Source organism: Macaca mulatta, chromosome 7, assembly GCF_049350105.2.
Source record: "Macaca mulatta isolate MMU2019108-1 chromosome 7, T2T-MMU8v2.0, whole genome shotgun sequence".
NCBI classification, from domain to species: Eukaryota; Metazoa; Chordata; class Mammalia; order Primates; family Cercopithecidae; genus Macaca; species Macaca mulatta.
The window spans coordinates 42,089,856-42,111,605 of NC_133412.1; the positions used below are offsets into that span (position 1 = coordinate 42,089,856).

At 48.1% G+C, this 21,750-nt stretch overlaps 2 protein-coding genes across 5 annotated transcripts in view; one reads left to right on the plus strand and one right to left on the minus strand.

Moving 5' to 3' along the window:
• Window positions 1-7,404, plus strand: part of ZNF609 (zinc finger protein 609) — a 240,999-nt gene extending 233,595 nt beyond the window's left edge. For 3 of the 4 annotated variants that reach the window (XM_028850333.2, XM_077938091.1, XM_077938092.1), the window contains one exon: window positions 306-7,404. The gene's annotated coding sequence lies outside the window, so the exon portion shown is untranslated. 4 annotated transcript variants of the gene reach the window in all.
• OAZ2 (ornithine decarboxylase antizyme 2) lies at window positions 6,147-21,550 on the minus strand. The gene is given in 5 exon segments (NM_001134909.3): window positions 6,147-7,402; window positions 7,651-7,736; window positions 9,020-9,195; window positions 10,093-10,250; window positions 21,312-21,550. Coding segments are annotated over 5 exon segments (570 nt in total). The 5' UTR covers window positions 21,332-21,550; the 3' UTR covers window positions 6,147-7,271.
• Between the last annotated feature and the right edge of the window lie 200 nt (window positions 21,551-21,750).

A 21,750-nucleotide genomic window follows, 5' to 3' on the forward strand; every position in this document is an offset into this window, starting at 1 on the left:
GTAAGTAACTTTTGTTAATTTGGGGCAACACGTAAAGCTGGGATAGTTGCTACCTGGATCACAGAATCCCTAGGTGAGGAATAGCTCTGAGGGGTCAGCGGTCTGGAATCCATAGAACCCTGGCCAAGCCTCTTGTACAAGAGTCTCCCATGAAGCCATGTGCCTCTGAGAGGACCTGTGGAACACAGTGTCCCCCTAGGGACCAGTACTGGCCACTTCTGCAGTTCATTTTCTTGGAGTGCCACCTTGTGGTTGTTTTACCAACAGGCTGAGTGCCTGGTTATCTGTCCATGTTTCCCTTGCAGACATCAAGTGCCCGGATAAAATCAGCTTCATGGGCCCGGACTGGCTCACCCAAGGAGGTGCTGAAGGTGCCATTTAGACATCAGTTAAATGGTGTTGATCATCCTGTTTGCCGTTTCCTCCATGACTGAAGGCAGACCCTTGGCTATCTCACCTCCACCAGACCTCTGGACTACCTGACCCTCCATCTTCCTCAGGAGCTGGAGAGCTGGTACTTAGCAAAAATATTTATTCTCTCAGCCACAGTCATGACTGTTGTGGCCTCTGTGGAGATGAAGGCACGGGAAGCAACCAGGGGAACATGGCCTCAGCCCAGAGAAGCCACCGCTCTGTTCCCCAAGCCCTTGGTCTGCTGCCAGAGCAGTGCCAGCCCCCCCGCCCACCAGGGAGGGACCCCCACCCCCAAGCACTGGGTAAGGTCTGAAGACAGCACAGCAGCCATACCCCTCACCATCATTACCACCATCACCAGATTCTGCATCTCCCTAGTGCTTTGCACCCTGGGAATTGGCAGCATGTGGAGGAACTAGAATCTCAGGAAAGAAATTGGGGGTTGTTTTCTACGTAATTGTGAAAACAAGGTCTTCAAATGTGGAGACTTCTCCCCATTTACATGAGCACATGTAAACGCTCACAACCTAGCCTGGAAAGGAAGACCAAGGCATCTGCCCCAATATGGCCTTGAGCTGCCTGTGAGGCAGGGGGCAGGGGTTCCACCACCAGCACAGGGCTCCCCAGGGACACTGGGAGCAAGCTGGTGCTGGAGCATGAATGGCATCTGTGAAGTAGAACCTGCGTCCCCACTAAGTCCTGCTGCTTCTTATTCCCCAACTCCTTGCCCTTTTCCCTTCCCTCCTAACCCCTTGGTGCCTTTCCCAGGGGGATCCCCACACTGGTCTTGCCTCTTCTTTTCCACTGCTTGGCTCTTAAGCCTCAGGCAGATAAACTAGTATTTTCCCCAGCATGGGGAACCTTGGAGTCTGCCAGGTCACCTTAGGGCAAGGCCCAGAAGGCAGCCCCTGGGAGCACCCAGCAGTTCTTGGAGATGTACTGTCATCTAGCCATCTGATATCTTCCTCATTTGGGGCCACAAATGTATACAGCCCAATTCCTCTGTCTACAAGTACATGATTTTATATAGCTCAGTCTATAACTTCCATATGGGCCAATATAAGCTGTGTTTCTTGGTAACACATATTTTGTTTGAGGGGCCACTGGCCGTGGGAGGTTATTTGTTCCTTAGACCCTGGGATAACACATCCAAGCCATTACGTTAGAGTCTCAGAATGTACTCAGTGGAGCTGTGCTTTGAGGCAGCCAACATTTCTCTGCTCTCCTTAGAAATGCAGTCTCCCAATGGAAGCTTTATGCTCTTTATACTGGGAAAGTGAGGATGATTTGATAGCTTTATTGGGGTCATGTCTTCCCCAAGGTGTGGGGAGCTTTAGCTTACTTGGCTTTTGAGGTATCATCCCTCTGTTCTCCCCTCCTGTCTTTCCATGACCCTCTGGATTGAGAGAGGTAAAGACTGACAGACACCAGCGTAGGCTGGAAAAGGGAGTGTGTGACCAGAGTGCCAAAAATGACTAGGAGCAGGTACTGCTCCGACTCAGTTTGGAGAATGGGAAACGGGACAGTAAGCACAATGCCCAGTAGTACTTGATTTCCAAGGACCCTGGAACCCTACACATGAGAGGCTTAGGGTCACCATCTGCTCAAGAGGATCCCCTCTGATCTACAGGCCTTTCCCCTAGGTGTCTACGTCCTCATTTTTGTTCAATTTGGGTTCTGAGCCCTCCCCAAAAACCATTGTTTTAAACCTCTTGGCAGGGCCCCAAAACAACCTCCCTCATACTCATCATATTCCCTCTGCCTCCTGCTGCCCTCGTGGGCAGTGCTCTGAGCAGTGACCTCCCTTTCCTCCATGGAAGTAGCTAGTGCAGACACCTTCACCCCACCTCACCTGAGTCCCCTCAACCAAGAGGGTGACTGAATTTCGGCCTGATTATGCCCTCCTGGAGCTCCTGTGAGGTGGAGCCAAGGGCCCCTCTCTGTTCCTGTTTGTTTTAAAATATTGTTGTGTGTTTTGTATCTGTGGCACTGGCCTGCAGCATACTCTGTACATATTGTAAAGAAATCGTTTGGAGTAATTTTCTTTTGCATTGGGCAGGTATGGCCCTGCATTCCTGCCCTTTCCACTCGTTCTATAACAGAGGATGAACTTCCTCCGGGCAGCCTTGGGTTCTCCAGAAGAGAACAGGTTTTTCTTTTCCTTTTTAAATTTTCTTCTTAAACATTTGGCTCTTTGATCCTCATATCCAAGTCTCCCTGAAGAGTAGGAGCTGCTCAGAAGAGCAGGTGAAAGCCTCAATGGCAGATCCTGATGCTTGCCGGGCCTAGTCTTCCCTCCAAAATAACATGAAGCAGCAGCTGTGGAGATTCTTGACAAGTGCTGAGTGAAAGATTTGCTGTCCACCTCTACATGGGGAGGAGAAACACAGGTGGGAGCTACCTGTGGCATCCATGATCTAGTCAGAGGGATGAGATGCTCAGCAGGGATCCCCATCCTATCCCACCCCACAAACAAAGGCTGGAAAAATTTGCTACCAAGGGCCAAGACCACCAGACCAAGCCTGTCTCTGAGCCACCCCTGCCCAGGCCCTCACAGACATTGCTCCCTGGGCTTCCCATCGAGGAGAAGCTGAAGAGAGAGGGGGCCTCATCCCCAGATAGATCAGGCAAGGCTTGGAGAGCTGCTCTTTAAGATCCACATCAACTACTTCCTCATTTTAAGGTATGGCAGTTTCCTTCATCCCCTTTTCCTGCCTTGTACATGTACATGTATGAAATTTCCTTCTCTTACCCAACTCTCTCCATATATCACAAGATCAAAGAACCACACGCTTAGAAGGGTAAGAGGGCACCCTATGAAATGAAATGGTGATTTCTTGAGTCTCTTCTTTCCAGGTTTCAAGGGGCCATGGGAGGACTTAGAGAGTTGCGAGTGAAGACTGCAGAGGGCTAGGAAAGTATTGTATACAGGTTTTGAGGCCACCCATGTCACTTATCCCGTATACCCTCTACCATCCCCTTGTCTATTCTGATGCCCCCAAGATGCAACTGGGCAGCTAGTTGGCCCCGTAATTCTGGGCCTTTGTTGTTTGTTTTATTATTTGGACTTCCCAGGAAGCTTTCCAGTGATCTCCTACCATGGGGCCCTCCTGGGATCAAGCCCCTCCCAGGCCCTGTCTCCAGCCCCTCCTGCCCCAGCCCACCCGCTTGCCTTGGTGCTCAGCCCTCCCACTGGGAGCAGGTTGGGGCGAGCTGGAGGCCCGGGCTGGAGGGGCAGTGTTGCTGTTCATAGATTTTGTTCCATTGGCGTTGCTCTGTTGGATTTAATTTCAGTCTTCCTGATTCTTCCCTTCTGTAAAGTGTACATTACCAAGTTCCTTGTTTTTTTATATATATATATAAATATATATATATACAAACTGTACTCTTTTTGCCTTTGTACATTCAGGCAAGAAGAGAAAATAAATCTTTTTAAGAGACAATCACAAATCTGTGAGGGCTGCTGGTTATTTCTCCTGGAGTTTGCTGCTGAGCTGCCTCTTCCTTCCTCCCAACTTTCCTGTTCCCCCTCAGCTTTCCTGATCTTCCTGGCCCTGCTCCATATGCATCCTCAGCTTCACTTTCCCTGGCTGATGGCAAGTTGTTGAATCCAGTGTCCAGACTACCTGCCTTGTAACCCTTTTCTGCCCAGCATTGTTTTCTGGCTTGGCCAGTGGCTTAGCCCAGGAGCTTTACTCTGTGCCCTGGCCTCCCCTCTCTTCACCTTTAGATTCCATTCACCGAAGTGACTTTGGACCCCTGGGTACTCTGGGACCTGTTTCCTGGAGGCCCTGGCTTGGGAAACTCACCTGTGAAACTATGCAGCTGGGAGCTCTCTGCCTAAGAGTTTGCACTATTTAAACCTGCCTGGGAGTTAGGACGGATGGTTTTAGGAATGACCAGGAAACTACCCCTAAAACTCCCCCTACATTCCAGCCTCTAGAATGCTCTGATCCAGAGCTCAGTGGATGATTCCCAGCTGGTGGACTCTGTGGCTACCCCATCAGAACAAGGGCTAAGGGTTTATGGGTCAAGAGTATTTGATCAGAATTTTAAAGGGTGGTACACTCTGAAACACAGCCCAACCAAACCATTTGTTTGGCCTCTTTCTCTTTTCCTCTACCTTCCTCCTCCCCCCTTTTTCCCCTCTCTACTTCCTATTCTTAATTGGCTTTGGAATTGAAGTATATTTTTAAATTATTTGTTGTATTTATTGAATAAAGTTTTTAATGTCCCTGTTCTTAAATTTAGACTTAGTTTGCCTTTCACACTCCACTCCCACCCCACCCCCAAAATATTCTACCTTCTAAGTTGCTTTTTAAACTGTAGTGCAGCCTTTTGGGTACCATATTTCTTTCCTGTCAGTGGTCTTCAATAACAAGTTTTTTTTGAAAAGGAAAATCTTCCACTGGGTGCCTGGGTTTCCAATTTAGCCTTTCTGACTCTAGCTGTATTGAAGAGGAACCACCAATAGGTGGCAGCAGAATCTCAAGCAGGTTTCTTGGGAAAAAGTAAGGGACTGAGTTTTGTATTGGTTCTTTTTCATCTGTCTTATAAATTCCTTGTGTTTGAGTTTAGTATCTGCATCCTAAATTGCCAGCTGCGTCTAGGAATTACCTGCCCAGTGGGGGACATCTGATTTCGACTGAATGTCTGTAGTCCCAGACTTGTTCTAGTAACACCTGCCAGGCACGGTGGCTCACGCCTATAATCCCAGCACTTTGGGAGGCTGAGGCGTGTGAATCACTTGAGGCCAGGAGTTCGAGACCAGCCTGGGCAACATGGCAAAACTCCATCTCTACTGAAAATACAAAAAATTAGCTGGGCATGATGGTGGGCACTTGTAATCCCAGCTACTCAGGAGCCTGAGGCAGGAGAATCACTTGTACCCAGGAGGCAGAGGTTGCAGTGAGCCAAGATTACACCACTGTACTCCAGCCTGGGCGACAGAGTGAGATTCCATCTTTAAAAAAAAAAAAAAAAAAACTTGGGAGTGGAGCTCATTACTTTTAATGAATATAAGTTAAAGAGTCCAAGATTAATGACTTGGCCCACAGTGAAAACACAAGCAGGCTCCATAAAGAGCAATGTGAGAGCCACAGCTGAACAGTAGACAGTTGCAAAAATGTAGGAGGTGGAAGAACATGCCCTTCACTTGGCAAAACAGAAGCAAAAGAAAAAAAGTGCTAGTAAATCCTTGAGAAATTTAAAAAACTGTGGTGAGGAGGATTCCAGCCCCCTGGGTGCCACTGAGAGCTTATTCATCAGGCTGTGGTGTGGGGGACTGGAAACCACACCTTAGGACACTGAGCTCCAAAAGGAGAAAACTAGATTAGGGAAGGTGTGTGCTGCACCCTTCAAAGAAAGACCTCAGGAATGGGAATGTCAGGAGCTCCATGTGCCAAAACCCAGTTTCAGGACCCAACCTCCCCAGCCTTTTATAGAAAAGGAAGAGCTAAGAGCAGATTGGATCTTGGGTATAGCCTCTCCTAGATGAAGCTGATGTGTACACATCTGTCTCTCCAGGGGGCTCTGGTAGTGAGTCTCAGACTCCTAGCAACCCTGCATTTCACAGTGTAATATGGCCCCAGAGACCTAGGCCAGTTTATCTGTCGTCCTACACTGCAGCTTTTTTTCCCAAGGAGCATGCACCACACCTCTATTAGGCTCTGGACTCAAAACAGTTTGGTAGGGAGTTGGTCCTAGTTGAGAAATAAAGAATAGACCAACCACAACTTTAAATCAGTTTATTGACACAGTAACACAACACACTTGCCTCCCTGACATCCCCGTCCCCCTCACCAAATCTAGATCTCTTCCCACTTCCTCTCCCCTTAGAAAAAGCTGTTTAGTGAAAACAGTTAAGGGCAGGCCACTTCTACACTCCCAGCGCTACCCTAGGCCCTGCAGAGCAGGGTCTCAGGCACTACTCAGAACCTGGTGGGGAGGCAGCTAGTGCTATGCTCAGCCAGCCAGAGGCATCCAGTCCCTAAGAACAGATTCCCCCACAATTCCCAGGCCCTGAGTTGCTATATATTCCTCTTCCTCTCTGCTCTTTGTGACCCCCAGGAAGGAGACCTTGGGGCCTGGGCCTGCAGCCAGGAGCAATAACTCCTGGCAGTGATTTGAGAATTAGAGTTTGGCTAGTGTTTTTATGGCCCAGGCATCCCCCCAAAAAGCCCTGGTGGTGGGAATAAATTTCAATGCCCCTATTTAAAATGTACTGATAACATTAAACAGATTAAGTCAGCTTAACCAAATGCCAGAATAACACTAAGCTGTAAAGAAGGAGGGGTCTGACCTGCTTACTCCAGGGCAGACACAAATGCACACAGAGAAGCCCAGGTAAGAGTGTCAAAAAACAACTCAAGGACACTGCCCAGGGACTGAAAAGCCTATACTCAGGAGCCCCTGGGGTGACAGGAAGCAAAGAAAGAAAATACACAGTCTTAATAACCAAAACAGAAAGCCAACAGCAGGGAAACCTGAGCCTGACAGTGCTGCCCACCAGCCCTCCAGGCCATGCCCCTGAACCCAGACAGTCCCTCCCCCTCTAGGCAATGTCCTCCCCTAGGCTAGATAGAACACATCACACAGCGCAGTTTAAAAAGCTTCTAATGCCAGTTCATAAACATCTTCATTTACTATTGGTGATTACATGTGAATAATATGTTTATACTGTTCTTTATGGAAAACAATTTCAACGAGTCAACTCCGAGAACACAATAGGCAACCCTCATCCTGAGCCCCTCAGTGTCCTTCCCTAGACAGCGAGGAGCCCTCTCGCCTGTCCCAGGGCTGCCTAACTTCCCCTCTTCCCCCACTGTGGCTCTTGGGCAAAGCATCCTCTATGACTATTAGTCCTCATCGGACAAGTTCTGGTCCAGGGGATAAACCATGAACATCACATCTGGCCGAGAGGGGACACAGGGATGGCCTGGACGTACAATCTCAAAGCCCAAGAAGCTGAAGGTCTTCAGGAGTGGAGCTGCAGAAGACAGAGTGTTAAAAAGTCTGATGGGAAACACAGGGTAGGCTGAAATCAAAACCCCAAACAAAGATGGAACAAATAAGCACTAGGCTTTTACTAACCCTTTGGGCACTTGACCTCCCACCATGATTTCCCAGGGTTTGAAAGGCAAATTCAAGAGTCCCACCTCATTGTGGAGGTGCTCCCTTCTCTCCCCCAGGCCCCACTGTCTGGGCTATAAGGCTCAGGCGGCTCTGACTCCTCACCTCTGTCTTCTCGGCCCTTCCTGAAGCAGATGAAGACATAGTTCACTTTCATCTTCTCTTCAGCAAACTCTAGCAGTGCTAACAATCTGCAGGAAGCAAAGAGAAGTACTGAGGCCCGTCGCCACCTTCCTAGACCTCCCTCCCATTCACACCCCACCCCCACCAACCCAAAGGCTTTTCTGAGGCCTACAACCAGCAGTATAAATGCAGAAGCTCCGGGCAGGGTGCGGTGGCTCACGCCTGTAATCTCAGCACTTTGGGAGGCTGAGGCGAGCGGATCATGAGGTCAGGAGATCAAGACCATCCTGGCTAACACGGTGAAACCCCACCTCTACCAAAAATACAAAAAATTAGCCGGGTGTGGTGGCGGGCACCTGTAGTCCCAGCTACTCCGGAGGCTGAGGCAGGAGAATGCCATGAACCCGGGAGGTGGAGCTTGCAGTGAGCCGAGATTGTGCCACTGCACTCCAGCCTGGGCAACAAAGCGAGACTCTGTCTCAAAAAAAAAAAAAAAAAAAAAAATGCAGAAGCTCCAGGAGGAAGATTCCTATGTCAAGACCTCAAGAGCCTTGAATTCAGAAAAAAAAAAAGGGCCACAGCACCTGAGAAAAATGTTATTGACTTTTCCTGTAATGGGAGTTCTTCATCTGAAAGCAACACTACCCATCTTAAGTAATGCTGTTCACAAGACAGAGTTTGGGGCCTAGAAAGAAAACCCAGTTCTTCAGGTGTCCGCCAGATTGCCAAGTTCAATATGATCACCTGCCACTGAGAGTGACACTCTGGGCTCTAACACAGCCTAAAAGGATTTTCTAAAGAGGCTGGGACCACTCGGGAACTCTGTCCCCAGGACATTTCTTACACATCTTGGCCTCTTGGAGAGTCTGCCCAATCCAATGAAATCCCACTTACCTCTGAGCTTCCTGGCCTCACTTCTTGGCCGCTTGGAGGGTCTTTGCCCAATCCAATGAAATCCCACTTACCTCTGAGCTTCCTGGGTGGGGTGTGAATGGGAGGGGAGAGGTCTAGGAAGGTGGTAATGGGCCTAAGTACTTCTCTTTGCTTCCTGGCCTTTTAAACTATACCACTGTGTAGCTAAAGGGGGATTTAGTGTCTGCTGGGAAGAGTGAACCATGGGGCGATTAACCGGCAGGCATTTGGTTAATGTGATAACAATCTGCTTTAATTATAACCTAGAGCAGGCCTGTCTTACTGGCTAAAAATAACCTGTTACAAAACGGTATCTGCCTGGGGAGTCTAGAGCTAAGGGAGAAGGCACAGACTCCCCTACAATTCTGTTACCACAGTAAACATATACTCTTCTCTGGAATGGGAACTCCTTTCCCTTCCCCAGCATTTGGCTCTTTACCCTTCTTTGCTCCCATCAGCTAATAATCCATCTGGGATTTCTACAAACAGGCTCTGGCTGGACAGGACTGCATCCCAAGAAGAGACCTTCACCTCGGTGACCTCATACTGGAAGTGGACGATGTGAGGTTTTCCATCATTCACAGGGAGGTCCTGGGTCACAGTGAGCTTCTCGTCCTGGGAAGGAAAGCAGGGCAGAGGACCAGGTCACTACTGCTTCTGGCCATATCATCCACTCCCTAATCTAGGTGATGCCGGGAGTCCCCTTAGGCCAGTCTCAGGGTAGCGTTGGATAGAGGCCATGCTGAAAATGCAGAGTGTCATGATGGCTAAAAGGAGCTGTCACTTACCAGAAACTAAAACCAGTTGATGGTAGTAAAAGCTAGCAAGGTAGGAAGGGAAATATTTACCAATTGTCCACTAGGTGCCAAGTACAAAGTGCTGTCCCATATATTTACCTTTATCACCATGACAAGCACTTCAGATGGTAATTAACAACTCCACTTTTAAGTCTGAGAATAATGAAGCAAATGACCCGAGGCTCCAAAGACAGTGAATGGCAGAGATGAGATTCAAACCCAGGTCTCCCTGACTTGAAAGCCCACACTTTCCCCCAACACCACGTTCTTTTCCTTCCCTGTCAGAAAGGGAAACATCAAAAACAAATGATGATATGTGTGAGGGTTTGGCTGGAGCCCCAGTCAGCCAAAGTCTGATTCCAAGTGGACTGTAGGGTCCGTGTTATCTTATGTGTTACCTCCCTTGGGCACAATCCTAAAAGCCCAGAATTCAGCTACCCTGCTAACCTTCCATCCCAGTCTTAGTGAGAAGCTAAACTAACTTCTGGGCCTCAATTACAGCAGATTAAAAGGCAACAAATAGTGCTGTTATCTTTCCTCTAGTATTCCCAATAAGCCATGCAACAGCCTCAGCTGAAAGAGTCCTTCACAGTACCCCCACTGGCCTAGGCTAAGAGCCAGAGGACTACAGAAAATGATTACTGCCCTTGAGCAGCAGCTCAGTGGAGTCTGAGAAGGCTCCACACCCAGCCTTCCATCCCAGGGTCCTCCTTACCTTATATATTAGAGCTGAGAGAGAAGGATCCCTGCCGCCCCCTCGCCCACCGGGGATCTTCGACAGTGGGTGAGGGGCATCAGGAGCACCACAGAGGCCCTGGAACAATGTGCCTGCAGCACTGGAGCTGGGGACAGTTACTCAAAGGCAAAATACTACTGTAAGAGACAGAGAGAATGAGACAGTAAACACCAAGACTTGAAGATTTTTTTTTTTTTTTTGAGGCGGAGTCTCACTGTGTCGCCCAGACTGGAGTGCAATGGCATGATCTCAGCTCACTGCAACCTCTACCTCCCAAGCTCAAGCAATTCTCCTGCCTCAGCCTCCCGAGGAGCTGGGACTACAGGCGCATGCCACCACACCCAGCTAATTTTTGTATTTTTAGTAGAGATGGGGTTTCACCATGTTGGCCAGGCTGGTCTCAAACTCCTGACCTCGTGATCCATCCACCTCAGCCTCCCAAAGTGCTAGGACTACAGGCATAAGCCACGGCGCCCGGCCAAGATGTAAAGGTATAACTCAAATCCCACCCCCATCCATCCTGGCTCTCTCTAAACAAGGGAAGGCTTATGAAGGCTCCCCAACTGCCCCAGTCCTGTGGGCTTCAGCTTCCAGAACTACACTGCTGTCTTAGGGGGAACCCACCGTGTTGCAGACGCATGGGGAAGGAGTCTCAGGAGGGCCAAGCTGGCATGAACCTGGCTCACTGCAACCTCCGCCTCCCAGGTTCAAGTTCAGGCTCCTGCCTCAGCCTCCCAAGTAGCTGGGATTATAGGCATGTGCCACCACACCTGGCTAATTTTGTATTTTTTAGTAGAGACGGGGTTTCACCATGTTGGTCAGGCTGGTCTCAAACTCCTGACCTCCAGTCATCTACCGGCCTCAACCTCCCAAAGTGCTGGGATTACAAGCGTGAGCCACCACACCCGGCTGGAGTGAGAAATCATTTAACTAAATCCCTTGACGGTTAAGAATAAAACTAAATCCAGGGATTTAGCTATCAGAGCAGAGGTACACAATAGTACATAGAATACTGTGATATCTGATTTGCCCCTGGTATGCCACCAAATGCGGGGCCTTCTTGCCCTTCTTTGCTGATCCTTTTGTGACCTGAGCGTGGGAGGTCAGGTAATAGTGATGTGGTCAGAACAGAAATTCAGATGTGCTGGGTGCAGGGTATGTGCTGGGAGAGGATGCATGCTATGACCTGAGTAAGGAATCCAATAATCAGATTATAGCAGGTAAAAGGCTCCTAAAGGAGCTCCCTGTCACCTTACTGGCCACCTTGATTTTCGGATGGACCCAACAGGGCTGTAGATCTGCTCAACTGTCTTTGAATCCAATTTAGTGGTTCCTTAGGCTGAGATGTAGTTCATTCCCTAGGCCAAGGGCAAGTGAAGCAGAGAAAGAGGTATATTGTGTGTGCGTGTACACACCACGACTCAGCAACAGGCCTGTTTCCCAGCCACCACACATCAGCCTCAGAGCAGCTGGAATGCAGTGGACACATACAGGGGGTACTGCAGTGGTGTGCTGGGGCCAGCTCACACAATCGTGCACATCTCTTCCCAAGTATGTGTTTAATGATGTCATGTTGATACCTTGAATTGGCCAGAGGAGGAGTATTTATACTGCAAAAGTCCCCAAATGCTGTAAATTAGGGCTTTTTTCCCCCTGAAAGCCATTGTAAAATGGTGTGAGGTAACTATTCTTCACACTGTCCTTTGCTTTATATAGCATGGCATGCCAATTTTGGACTCTCCTAAATGAAGAACAACAAACTGAACTCACACTTAACATGGCAATGGTACAATAACCAAAGGGGCAGTCCTATTAGCAGAACTGTATCTGCACTCCAGCTGAAAATGGAAGTCCAAATCCATCACTGCTCAGCTCCTAGGGTCTGTTCTCTCAAAGATTTCAAATGGAGGCCTACAAGTATACTTGGAAATTTCTTTGAGAAATGGATTTCCCACAAAAGTGTCCATGGGTGAGGAGCAGCGTCATTATCTAGGGGTGCACTTTGGGAGGCCAAAGAGGGAGGATCACTTGAGCTCAGGAGTTCAAGACCAGCCTGGCCAACATGGCAAAACCCCATCTCTACTAAAAGTACAAAAATTAGCTGGATGTGGTGGCAGGCGCCTGTAATCCCAGGTATTCAAAATGCTGAGGCAGAAGAATTTATTGAACCCAGGAGGTGGAGGCTGCAGTTAGCCAAGATTGCACCACTGCACTCTAGCCTGGGTGACAGAGCCAGACTCCTCCTCCAAAAAAAAAAAAAAAAATCTAGGGCTGTAACCACATATCCACCTCTTCCCTCCTCTGGAAAACCTCAGGTCATCCTCACCTCCTCCACTCTTGGCCTCACCAACAGCTGTTAACAGAAAGGGCTGAACTGGGCGCAGTGGCTCATGCCTGTAATCCCAACACTTTGGGAGACTGAGGCGGGTGGATCACTTGAGGACAGGAGTTTGAGAGCAGCCTGGCCAATATGGTGAAACCCCATCTCTACTAAAAATACAAAAAAAAAAATTTAGCCAGGTGTGGTGTGCACCTGTAGACCCAGCTACTCAGGAGGCTGATGCAGGAGAATCGCTTGAACCTGGGAGGCGGAGGCTGCAGTGAGCTAAGATTGTGCCACTGTACTCTAGCCTGGGTGACAGAGTAAAACTTCAGCTCAAAACAAAAATGGCCAGGCGCAGTGGCTCACACCTGTAATCTCAGCAGTTTTGGAGGCCGAGGTGGGTGGATCACCTGAGGTCAGGAGTTTGAGACCAGCCTGGCCAACATGGTGAAACCCCATCTCTACTGAAAATACAAAAATTAGCTGGGTGTGGTAGCGCGTGCCTGTAATCCAAGCTACTAAGGAGGCTGAGGCAGGAGAATCCCTTGAACCTGGGAAGTGGAGGTTGCAGTGAGCAAAGACCACACCACTGCACTCCAGCCTGGGCAACAAAAGCAAAACTCTGTCTCAAAAAAACAAAAACAAACAAACAAACAGAAAGGGCTTAACAGAGGACTATGCTACTGTTTTCAAGACAGGAGTTATTTTCTGCTGGGGACAATGAGCTATTGTGATTCCCCCTTCCAATGTGTTAAGGGGCAGAATAACAGTGTCCAGACTAGAAAAAATAAGACAGGGGTTGGGGACCGGGGGGAGTTTCCCCAAGCAAATGCACACACATGCACCACATCATATGATTCCCTTCTCATTCTCCAATGACCACTTCTGGCCTGTGCTGAGGTTCCTGCAGGGGCATGAGGAGGGTTGGGCCACTGGAGAAAGCTGATTTGCTTCTATTGGTCAATGGAGTTAGCCAAAGATGGGGCAAACCCCTCTGAGATAGACAGATTATCATCTTGTATACGAGGAGAATTAATTAGGTTCACAGCATAACCCTATCAATCACCAAGGCCCTTGCAATTCTAGAATTCTGGTGCCAGGCTCCTACTTCCAAAGGAATTATTCCTCAAATGGTCTTTAGATAAGAGAGCTACATTCAACCTCTGCCCTGCATTCCAACTACCATCTTGATTCTTAGCTAATTTTTACTTGCAAACAGCAGAAGCAACAGGGCCAACTCACTGAAATGAAGAGAATAAAGTGAGGATATTGTTTTTAGACCATAATCCCCTTTGTCTTCCTAGAAATAATCCCTGGAGCCGGCCTACCCTGTGTCCAGCACTAATCTATGAGCTTGTGATATTTCTTTTTTTAAGCTAGTCATATTTAGCAGTGGGGCTTGTGATATTTCTGGTTTCCTGATCTCTCTCCTCTTCAAATAAATGCAAGATATCTACGCCATGGTAACATGTCATTTACTTCCCCACTCTCACATACAAGGATCCTGGAGGCTCTGCTCCTCCCCCATAAATCTGTGCAGGAAAGCGAGTGTGTATGTGAGTGGGGGTGGAGGGGTGTTTCAAGCCCCCACTCTGGGAACTAGTTCCAGTTCCCTAAAAGAAACAGCTGGGGTTTGGGATAAGCTTAGTAGACAGTAGATCACAATAATTATCTTCATCGTCCACATAAAGCATCTGTTATTAGTTACTTGCTGTGAATGGCAAATTGCTTCTCTTCCAAAAAACCTGACTGTCATTTCTAAAGTGAGAAAGGAAGGCGGATGGGTACGTATGTGGTAGTTAAAGACATTAAGGGGCATGAAATTACCCAGTAATGGCCTTCTCTTCTAATAATGGCTTTAGTGTTCAAATGGTATTAAAGATCCGCCACCAAGCTCATTAGGAATAGTGAATCCTGGAAGAATTTAAGCACAACAGACAGTGACTTCTAAACACAAGTATTCCTATCCTAAGATCCAAACCAGGTTGGGTTTCATATTCAGTTTAGTCTTGTTTCTAACTGGCTCCTATCCCCAGCTTTTTCCAATCCTTCCTCATCTCCTGGTCACACCACTTGAGGGCAGGCATGGTTTAATCTCAACCACCGAAAGGATGATTTAAGAAACAGGCTGGGCATGGTGGCTCATGCCTGTAATCCCAGCACTTTGGGAGGCTGAGGTAGGAGAAATGCTTGAACCAGGGAGGCGGAGGCTGCAGTGAGCTGAGATCGCACCACTGCACTCCAGCCTGGGTGACAGAGCGAGACTCTGTCTCAAAAAAAAAAAAAAAAAAAAGGCAGCTCAGTCCTTTTCTCCTTTTCAGAGGCTGAAAAGATCAGGCTGATTAAGGAGAATCAAATGTATCAGACTGAACCCAAACATCCAGCTGGGCTGGTCCTGCTTTGCAGGAGAAAAAAGAAATACACCATGCTGGAAACTAACGTGTCAGGTATCCAGCATACAAGGCAATTCAGAAGAGAGATGGAACATTAGAGTCAATCTGTTAGTGCCTTTTATTTTCTCAGTGATAGGACATGCCCTTGGAAACACTCCTCAGAATACATATGAGTGCTACTAACATATCACATCCTGCTGTCTCTAAAGTGTCTGTGAAACTGTTGTATGAAATGCCCTTAGCAGGTTACAGTTTCACACACTGACTACAGATAGGCAGTGTATGCAGCAGATGTATAGCTGGGCAATGATGATGGTAAATAAAATTTTTATAATTCAAATGCTATTTCTAAATCTCTAGGGTACTTACTATTTAGAATTAACCCTTAAGTCTCTTGATAAAAGTAAAGGATCTTCTGTTAAAGAATCACTTCCAGCTGGGCGCAGTGGCTAACGCCTGTAATCCCAGCACTTTGGGAGGCAGAGGCGGGCAGATCACAAAGTCAGGAGATCGAGATCATCCTGGTCAACACGGTGAAACCCCGTCTCTACTTAAAATACAAAAATTAGCTGCACGTGGTGGTGCACACCTGTATTCCCAGCTACTTGGGAGGCTGAGGCAGCAGAATCGCTTGAACACGGGAGGCAGAGGTTGCAGTGAGCCAAGGACCGCGCCACAGTACTCCAACCTGGCAACAGAGCAAGACTCCATCTCAAAAAAAAAAAAGATTCACTTCCGGCTGTCTTTAAGTCAGTTTTGATTTACACACAGTTGGTCCTCTATATCCACAGGTTCCACATTCGTGGATTCAACCAACCATGGGTCAAAAATACTCAGATAAAAAAATACTACAAATAAAAAAGCACTAAAACTATTTACATAGCATTTACATTGTGTTATGTATTATAAGTAATCTAGAGATAATTTAAAGTATATGGGAAGATATACGTAGGTTGTATGTAAATACTACACCATTTTATATAATGGAATTGAGCACCCTTGGATTTTAGTAACGGGGAGGTCCTGAAACCAATCCCCCACAGATGGCTACGGAAAGAGTACAGAGTACAAAGAGAAGAGATTCCATATAAAAGTAATTCTGTGAGTAACTTCCACTTAGCTACATCTAAAAAATACTTAAATTCAAATTCTCCTTAATATACTTCTGATCATGTTTCACTTGAATCAGTGGCCTCCTTCGCTCATTCAATTCTGCACCCTTTCTCTCTGGTTTCTATTACCTGCCGGAGAAAGTCAGATGGCCTTGATATTAACTACCTTTTGGTATCAAATGAAGACAGGAAAACCACATTCCCAACACAGTTCTACATTCATTTCCCCCTCTCAACCTCTTCTGACCCATTCTTTCTCAGGCCCTGTCTCACAGAACACCCAAAGGTGCCCTCACTTCCCTCATACAGGTTGCTTTTACTCTGAGACTAGGAATGTCTTTGATGACTAATCCCTATGCAAAAAGACATGTCATCACTTAGCAAAACAGAAAGTAAGAAAGGTGAGAGGTGATGACCACCTCCAGTCTAGTGTGGCCCTAGAGGCTGATTTCCAGCTGTCAATGCCCCTTCCATCTGAAAAAGGGCCCCTGGCAGATGCCAGGCATAAGTCATTTCACTAGGGCTGCTCTGCATTCCACAGGGAGTCTTCTTGCTAAGCACAATTATAAAGAAAATGACATCACCACTCTGAATCACAGGCTGAAAGCAAAATTGGGTTTTGGTTGATTCTCCACAAGAAACAGTTATAGTGGTAGCGAGAATATCTGTGCCTTTGAGGTTTGCTTATCACACAGCTGATATTGATACATATGCCAAAGGTAGGCACAATCACATATGCTACCAGAGGTGAGTGGATAGCTAGGTAATCAAGCTTTAAAATAAGACTTTACTTTTACATATTAGTACCTCAATCTAGTTTGTAGAGTAAGGTCATCACACAGTGCCATCCTCTTCCCAGGATAGAATTATATCATTGTTTGTATAGTATCAAAGGCCTAAGAAATTTTCTTAAGGTTTATCTAATACAAAGCATTTTATGCTACTGCTGCTAACCGGACACTACCTGTTTTGCTCACTTTAAGTGACAAAATTCTTGCCTGCCTACTTGTCCGTTTCTGGTCTATAACTTTTTTTTTTTTTTTTTTAGAGATGGGCTCTCACTATGTTGCCCAGGCTGGTCTCGAACTCCTGGGCTCAAGCAATCGTCTCAGCCTCCCAAAGTGCTGGGATTACAGGTGTGAGCCACCATGCCTGGCCTGGTCTGTAACTTTCAATTAGGCTGCATAACCTTCTAAATCGTGGCACAACTTGAATCAACACTGTATACTCTTTCAAAAAGGGATGAATTACTCGTTTTGTTTTTCTAGAAATGCACATTTGTAACATCCCTCTATCCCACTCCTCAGTCCCGTTTTTTATATTTTTGAGCAGCTCTGAGACTAAATTTGGATTTCTTGGCAGAGTGAGGAATTGCTATTATTAGCCCACACTGCTTTCTGAAGCTCAGCTCTGATTTGGGGGGATTCCTGACTATACTAGGAGAGTGCCTCTCTCTCTCTCTCCTCTTTCACTCTCTCCTCTCTCTCCCCCCTCTTCTCCTCTCCCCCAACCCTCCTACCTATAGGGTGACCTTGAAGGCACATCACAGGAAAACTGGCTCTCCCTACCACTCCATGCCCAACAAGCCATAGTGCCAACAAATAAGGAATAACTGAAACCAGACTCTTTAGGAAGAGACAGAAATTCCATTACCCAGGAAACCACTCAGTGAAGATGCTGATAGTTCTGATATGTTCTTGTGCTCTGCCCCCTTTCCCCCAAAAACCACCTGTAGAACCAAATGTGTCTCTTCAAAGCCCATCAGCACAGATTGATAATAATATCACTATCAAGCCAGGGCTAGTGCTTCTCTACATACTATACTGTCACAGGTACAAAGCAAGCCCTAGACAGATACTGTCTCCCTGCCCCCGCAAATCCAGGGACAAAAAGGCCAGGAAGCTTGATTTCCTTGGATTTAAACCTCATGTTCAAAAAGGGTAATAAAGGTGCTTGTACTTGTATCTTCTTCCCTCCCCCACCATCAGGAATTCTGACATTTTGGAAGTACCAATCAGAACAACACTGGAAAGGAAGAGCCTTGTTTTCAAAACATGGTGCCAGGTCCTCTGCAACTATTTCTTCCAGGAAACCAAGCCTCCACCTCCTGAGTTTTTCACTGGAGCCAGGGAAGCTGAAAATCCCATCCCCCACCCAATGGGAACTAAACCCAGCCAGCTCCCCACTCTGTGGATATGAAACACCCGAGAACACTGACTGGGAAGAACATCCGGCTCTTATCGGAATCCCTAGTTAGGACTCTACCAGGATTCCTTTTAGAAAGTTAGGGGCAGGCCCGAGGAAGCTAGGAAACATGCTATGGAAACAGGATTGCCATCACTCAAAGAAATCAGACACCCTGCACACAACACCCCACCCCCAGGCCAAGTGGAGAAGCCTGATCCAAGGCCTAGCTCCTACCCAGGCCCTGGCAGGCCAGTTGGCTCCTCTCTCCACCTGCCTCTCATACAGCCAGGCCCCTCAAATTACCAACACGCTAAGCAAGGGCCCTGGAGACAAGCAAGCCTGTTTTGCCACTTAGGAAGCTGGAAAGAATTTTTGAGTCAAGTTAACCCAACCCCCTCTTCTTTACACATGTAAGCACACTGGCTCAGCCAGAACTCAGGTCTTTCAACCTCACAGTTGGTGAAGACACTTACATGTTGGTTCCAAGTTGCTCAACTCTTAGGGCTCAGCCTGCAAAAGACTCGGCATTTCGACCAGCTCAGTCCAGAGGACTCCAGAGAATGACTGCTGAGACCACCCCACCTTCCAACCCCCACTACAGACACACAAAAAGAAGAGGAAAAAAAGTCCATCTCACATACCCCCTTGAGTGGGTTTTGTTGTAGGTCCCTCTGCTTCCCTCCACCCGTGCTTCATCCTGCCCTCTCTCATACCTGCCATCTATCCTCAGCACACACAGCGCCTTTGCCACACGTAACACCTTTGCATCCAGCACTCTCCGAGTCTACATCTGCCTCCACCTCCTCAGCTCCAGAGGGGCTGGGTTACAGAAGATGGAGTGAAAGAGGGGAATGCAGAGGGAATGGACATGGAGACTCTTGGAAAAGGAAACTCTAACAGCTGATGGGCTATAGGGTAAAGAGAACTTGGGAGGCAGGGATAACAGGTCAAATAAGACCATAACAAATTATCAAATGGGGAATGAATTTTCTTTCTACACGTAAAGAAGAAATGGAGGTGGGAGCACTGGGTAAGAGTCTGAGACTTGGGGGAAGAAAATGGCCAATAGCTGAGAACTAAGTAACTAGAGACAGGAACTTCAGAGGCTGTTGCAGGTATTGTATCTTGCGTACTTCTGGACAGTACCTGAGAGAGAAAAGACTAAGAAATCCCTGAAGAAATGGAGTCCAGGAGGCAGAGGTTGCAGTGAGCCCAGATCGCACCACTGCACTCCAGCCTGTGCCACAGAGTGAGACCCTGTCTAAAAAAAAAAAAAAAGAAAAAAAAAATTCCTCCAAGAAAATTAGGCCCTTGTCAGTAGAAAAAGAGCTGACACCCACTACAGGAATAGGATAGGAAAAGCTGCGGGAAGGAAGCAGTGGTTTTTAACCCCAGCTTCGTATTATAATTACCTGGGGAGCTTTAAAACTATATGCTAATAATCAGGACACTGTAGGCCAATAAGACCAATCTTTGAAGGTGGGGCCCAAGTGACTGATTTCTCAAATGTGAAGCCAGGGAAAGAAACACTGAAATACAAGAATAGCTGAAAACCCAGTTGGAATATTTAAGGCTGGTGCTGTTAACAAGTAGGAAAGGAAAATTGATAGCCTATTTCAGTAAGAAGAGTGCCTAAGTTTGAGAGGAACCCTGAGTGGCAGTTAGAGGGCTCTATGCAAAGAAAAGCAAGAAAGAAGGCAATGCTTTTAAGAGAAACTAGTCTAATTCTGAATAGAACATGGCCCAATTTAAGAAAGATTTACAGGGAATGGATCTGCTTGCAAAATAATGAGGCCCAAGTGAGAGGCAGAGGCCATAAGGCCAAATCTGGGGACAAAAGGTCTGGTGTGGGGAACTAATGAGCTTCAGACACGGTTTGGACAGGACAGCAACAAGTCTGGGGAAAAAATGAAGAAGAGAATTAGGTCCAAATTGTAAATGAAAGCCATTCTGATGTATAAGGAGCAACTGAAATTAAAAATTCTGGGGAATTAGGAAATTGTGGAACAGTTTCAGAGAACAGAGGCAGAAATATGGAATATATTAAAATTTGAGGGAAGACAGGTAAGAAGGATTGCCTTGGAGAAAGAGAGGCATGCAGAGAAAGGAAAATTGAGCAGCTATCTGCAGGGGGAAGGGTATACCATGCAAGTTTGGAAAACCAGGGTGCTCGGTCTGAGAAAGATGTGCAGCCCTTCTCTAATTAATGGGGGAAGACTAGGGTCGGGTTTTGAGGGAGGAAATTGCAAAGGCCTAGCGTCCAGAATATAGAGCTTGGTTTGAAGGCACTGGAGGTACAGGGGGAAGGTTCACTGGAAGCGGGATGGCTGAGTCCTGTGATCTGATGATCCAAAGATGGGGTTCAGTTAAGAGGGGAAGGAGAAGGATGAGTCCCAGCTGAAAGATGTTTACAGGGTAAGAATGTTTCCAAGAGTGTTAGGGGTATACCATTGGGGCAATAGGATGGAGCACAGAATCAAACCCAGTGTTTGATAAATAAAAGGAATGACGTTAGGAGACTGGGAAAATGGGGCCTAACTGGGAGAGGGGTGTGGAGGGAGGAAGGTGGGGGAAAGATAAAGCTGAAGTATGGGACCAGAAGGAAGGCTGGACATACGTGTAAGGACTGCTAGGCCTGAAGAGAATGGGGGGAGGGTGATGAGTGGGGGTAACTGAGAACTGAGGGGTGGAGGCTGACTTTGGGCGGGGGGCAGTGATACGAGAAGAGTCTGGGTGGGGGATGCAGTTTTCATCAGGGAGGGGATTCAAAGTGAAGGGTTAAGTGACTTATAAGGGGAGTAAGAAAGATCTGAGGAAGACAGGAAACAATTTGGGGAATCTGGATGCGGGGGAAAGCCCAGTTTGGGGAATGGGGCACAGTTCGGTGGGGCTAAGGAAAAAAAGGGGACCTGGTTGGAAGGTTGGGTTCCGGCTTTTGGGGGCTTTAGGGGAGGAGGAAGCCCGGATGAGGGGGATGGGCCCGGCTGAAGAGAAGGGGCTAAAGGACATAAGAAGGCCCAGCTGCAGGGCTGAGGACCGGACTGGGGTGACTACAGTGGTGAAGGGAGCTGGCTGGGGCGGATGGCCCCGTTGCGGGGGGCGGGGGCCGGCTGGGGGTATGGGAGAGGCCCTCTGGAGCAGATGAGGGAGGATGGGGGCGGGGAGCCTGGGCCGGGCCGTTACCTGTCCTGGGTGTTTATCATCCTCGGCGGCTCTGCTCAGGGTGGGAGGAGGCGGCGCAGGGAGTGGATAGGTGGATGAGTGGGTGGGTGTGGGGTCGCGCGCGCGCGGGGTCGATCTCTGCGGGCTAAGTCCCTGTCAGGCCGCGGGCCGAGCACCTCCTCCTGCCTCAGCGAGCGCCTGCCTCCAACTGACCCTCCCCGGCCGCCGCCGCCGACGCCGCTGCCCCGCCCCCGAGTGCCTCATCTGCATAGCCCCACCCCAGCGCCGCGCGGTGTCCTGGGAAACTGGGGCCCACAACAAAGGGCAAAGCTCCGCCCCGCCTCCGAGCAGGCGCACCAGGGACCAATCGTGGGGGTGGGGGTAGGGGGTCCGAATGAAGGGCAGGCTGTGATGGAGGCCATGGCCAAGGCGGTGGCTTTGCCCGCCGCTGCGGCAGCGC